General features: G+C 48.5%; 1 protein-coding gene across 1 annotated transcript in view; it reads right to left on the bottom strand.

Moving 5' to 3' along the window:
* Positions 1-2,823, bottom strand: part of Irak2 (interleukin 1 receptor associated kinase 2) — a 56,724-nt gene that overhangs the window by 28,284 nt on the left and 25,617 nt on the right. The window contains exon 3 of the mRNA XM_005365317.2: positions 2,618-2,761. Within this exon, the coding sequence (XP_005365374.1) occupies positions 2,618-2,761 (144 nt within the window). The remainder of the gene's footprint in view (positions 1-2,617; positions 2,762-2,823) is intronic.

Here is a 2,823-nt window from a genome sequence, read left to right as displayed (position 1 = left end):
TGTGTGTGTGTGACTGTGTGTGTGTGACTGTGTGTGTGTGTGACTGTGTGTGACAATAATGGTAGAAGAGGCTATCAGTGTGAGAGATGGGTGAGACAGAAGGAGTTGGAGGGAGGGGGACTTAGAGAGTTGGGGAAGGACAGGGAAGAGAGAAATGATGTGATTATATTTTATTAAACTGTATAAAATTTTAAAGAAATTCATTAAATAAATAAAAAGGACCCCCACTAGCCAAAAAAACAAAAAAAGGCTGTAGAGGGCACTGTAGATCCTTGTGCTCACTCTGCCTCTCACCTACGGCCTCATGACCGGGGTCACAGTAGATCTTCCCCTAAACCCCTAAGCTATAGAGCCCATTCTTTTTGTTTCTTTCTCTCTTTGTTTTGGTTTTTGAAACAGGGTTTCTCTGTATAGTCCTGGTTGCCCTGGAGCTCACTCTGTAGTCCAGGCTGGCCTCGAACTAGGAGACCATCCTGCCTCTGCCTCCCAAGGGCTGGGATTAAAGGCATATGCCAACCCCACCCAGCTAGAATCCCTGCATGGCACTGTGGATCTGTGTCTTTTTGCCTGTCCAGAATCTCTCCCAGTCGTTAGAATGCACAGACCGAGTAATAACTGACACAGGCCCCTGTGATGACTAAAGACATTTAGTTCTGAGTCAGGCATCCCTTGAGGACCACTGGCCTTTGCTCTGAGATGCCTGGGACATCCCAGGGGTCTGTAGGTGAGAGAAGAATAGAATAATGGGAGGGGGAAGGGCGGGACTGGAGAGATAGCTCAGTGGTTAGGAGCACTGACCGCCAGACCACCTGGGTTCAGTTCCCAGCATCTACATCCCAGCTCAGTTCCGGGGAATATGACGCTCTCACACCAGTGCACGTAAAATTAAGTAAATTGTTTTTTAAAAACAAGAATAGGATAATGGGCTGTGAGGAATTAACAGCTGCTTCGCTTCTGTAAAATTCCCTCTGGCTATGGGAAAGGGAGGAAATGGTCCTTTTATTACTACACAGAGGGAAAGAAATGAACAGCTAGCGGTAAGAATAACCGCACTTCACCTGAATTTGAACTGAATCTAAGTCTCAGGTCTCTCCCAGTGGATCTGAACAAAACAAACCCACTCTTATGGAAGAGGTCACAGGACTTTGCAAAAGAGTTTCAATAGAGTCATGCTTTAGGCTTTATTGTGGTAATGATCACCAGGAAACTTTCTACCAAAGTTGTTCTGTATTTAAATATGCCTAAAATAAACTGTCCAAGGTCCGACTCTGGAAGCTTGAACCAACACTGGCTACTCATTCGTGCCTAGTGCAGACGCAGATGTTACTTGGCCAGCTCTGGTGTTTGTAGACCCTGTCCACCAACACACACACACACACACACACACACACACACACACACACACGAAACCCAGTGGGTCTGGAATTTGTATTCATCCCCCAGCCTCTGCTTCCCCAGTTCATCCCAGGTTGAGATGACAAGCAGACACAGCCACATCCAGCTGATTCTCTGCAATAGGATATAATAGGCTCTGTTCGTACCCATTTTACAGATGGAGGAACTGAGGAATGAAGCGGCTGAGTGAATTCAAGCACAGGGGGGTTGGCCTCAGGCCCAAGCCCCCTAAGAGTGACTTCTCCCAGAAGGGTTGGCTGGCTTCAGGTCCCTCAGTGAGCTGCATTCCATAGGTCTGGGATCTTAAGCTATAGGAGTGGAGAAGCAAGCCCTGGAGAAGTCACCACTGGCTGTCCTCCTGGCATCTGACTGATTGTCCCTCAGCTCTAGCCTGGGCACAAGAAGCTGGACACACATGTAACGTGCTCTGCAAGTCTCTGGGACTGTAGTGCATGTATACAGTACGAGAGACAGGAGTGCTCTAATCCCAGGACTTAAGTCACCTTGAACAAATCTTTATTATTTTCTTCTGATGAAAATGGTAAGGGCCAGGGGTTGGGGAAGCTCAGTGGTAAAGCTTGCACGCCTAACGCCCAGGGTTCCATCCTCAGCTCCCCTCCCCCCAGAAATGTACTTATTTATTTACTTAACACATTTAGAGATGGGGGGGGTTGGGTGCTGAGGATTAAAGGCAAACCCTGTGCATGCCACGCATGCCTTGGGCCACAAGGCTCCTACCCTCAACCTCCTGAGGAAAGCTGGATCACGGGTATGCACTTCCCACTCAGAATAGGGTTGATCTCACACAATCCTCCTGCCTCAGACTCTCAAATAGCTTGGTTACAGGCACGCCTGGATGTTTCTCCTTTTCTAATTCACTTGCACAGTGTGTTTTGATGCATGGATGCATGCACACATGCACGCACACACACACACCAAAAGAAAAAAAATAACCCATGAATACCTGTGGGGCCGCAAAGAATGACTCAGCAATTAAGAGCATGGGCTGTTCTTGCAGAGGCCTGGGTTTGATTCCCAGAACCCACACAGTGGCGCACACGATCCCTAACACCAGTTCCAGGGGATCTGACACCCTCTTCTCCTCTCCATGGGCATTATATACAAGCAGTCCATATACATACGCGCAAGTGAAACACCCATACACATAAAATAAAAATAAACCTAAAACCCGGAAGAGGAAGAGGAAGAGAAAGGAGAGCACCTGTGCCCAGAAAGGAGCCCGGCTTCACAGGCTGGACCTTTTCCTGTTCGTCCTTGAGGTTTCTTCCAGGAGTAGCCACAGGGCCTGGCTTCACAGCCTCTGGGAAGGCTGGAGGAGGAGGTGTGCTCTCAGGAACCGGCTTCCCTGGAACAAGGTAGAGTAGACACTGTTAAGTTCCATGACTAGGGAAGCTATGGAGAGGCGGG

This window comes from Microtus ochrogaster, unplaced genomic scaffold (genome assembly GCF_000317375.1).
Source record: "Microtus ochrogaster isolate Prairie Vole_2 unplaced genomic scaffold, MicOch1.0 UNK1, whole genome shotgun sequence".
In the NCBI taxonomy this organism is placed as follows: Eukaryota; Metazoa; Chordata; class Mammalia; order Rodentia; family Cricetidae; genus Microtus; species Microtus ochrogaster.
Note: the sequence above shows the minus strand (reverse complement) of the source record. Positions and strands in the feature narration are given on the sequence as shown.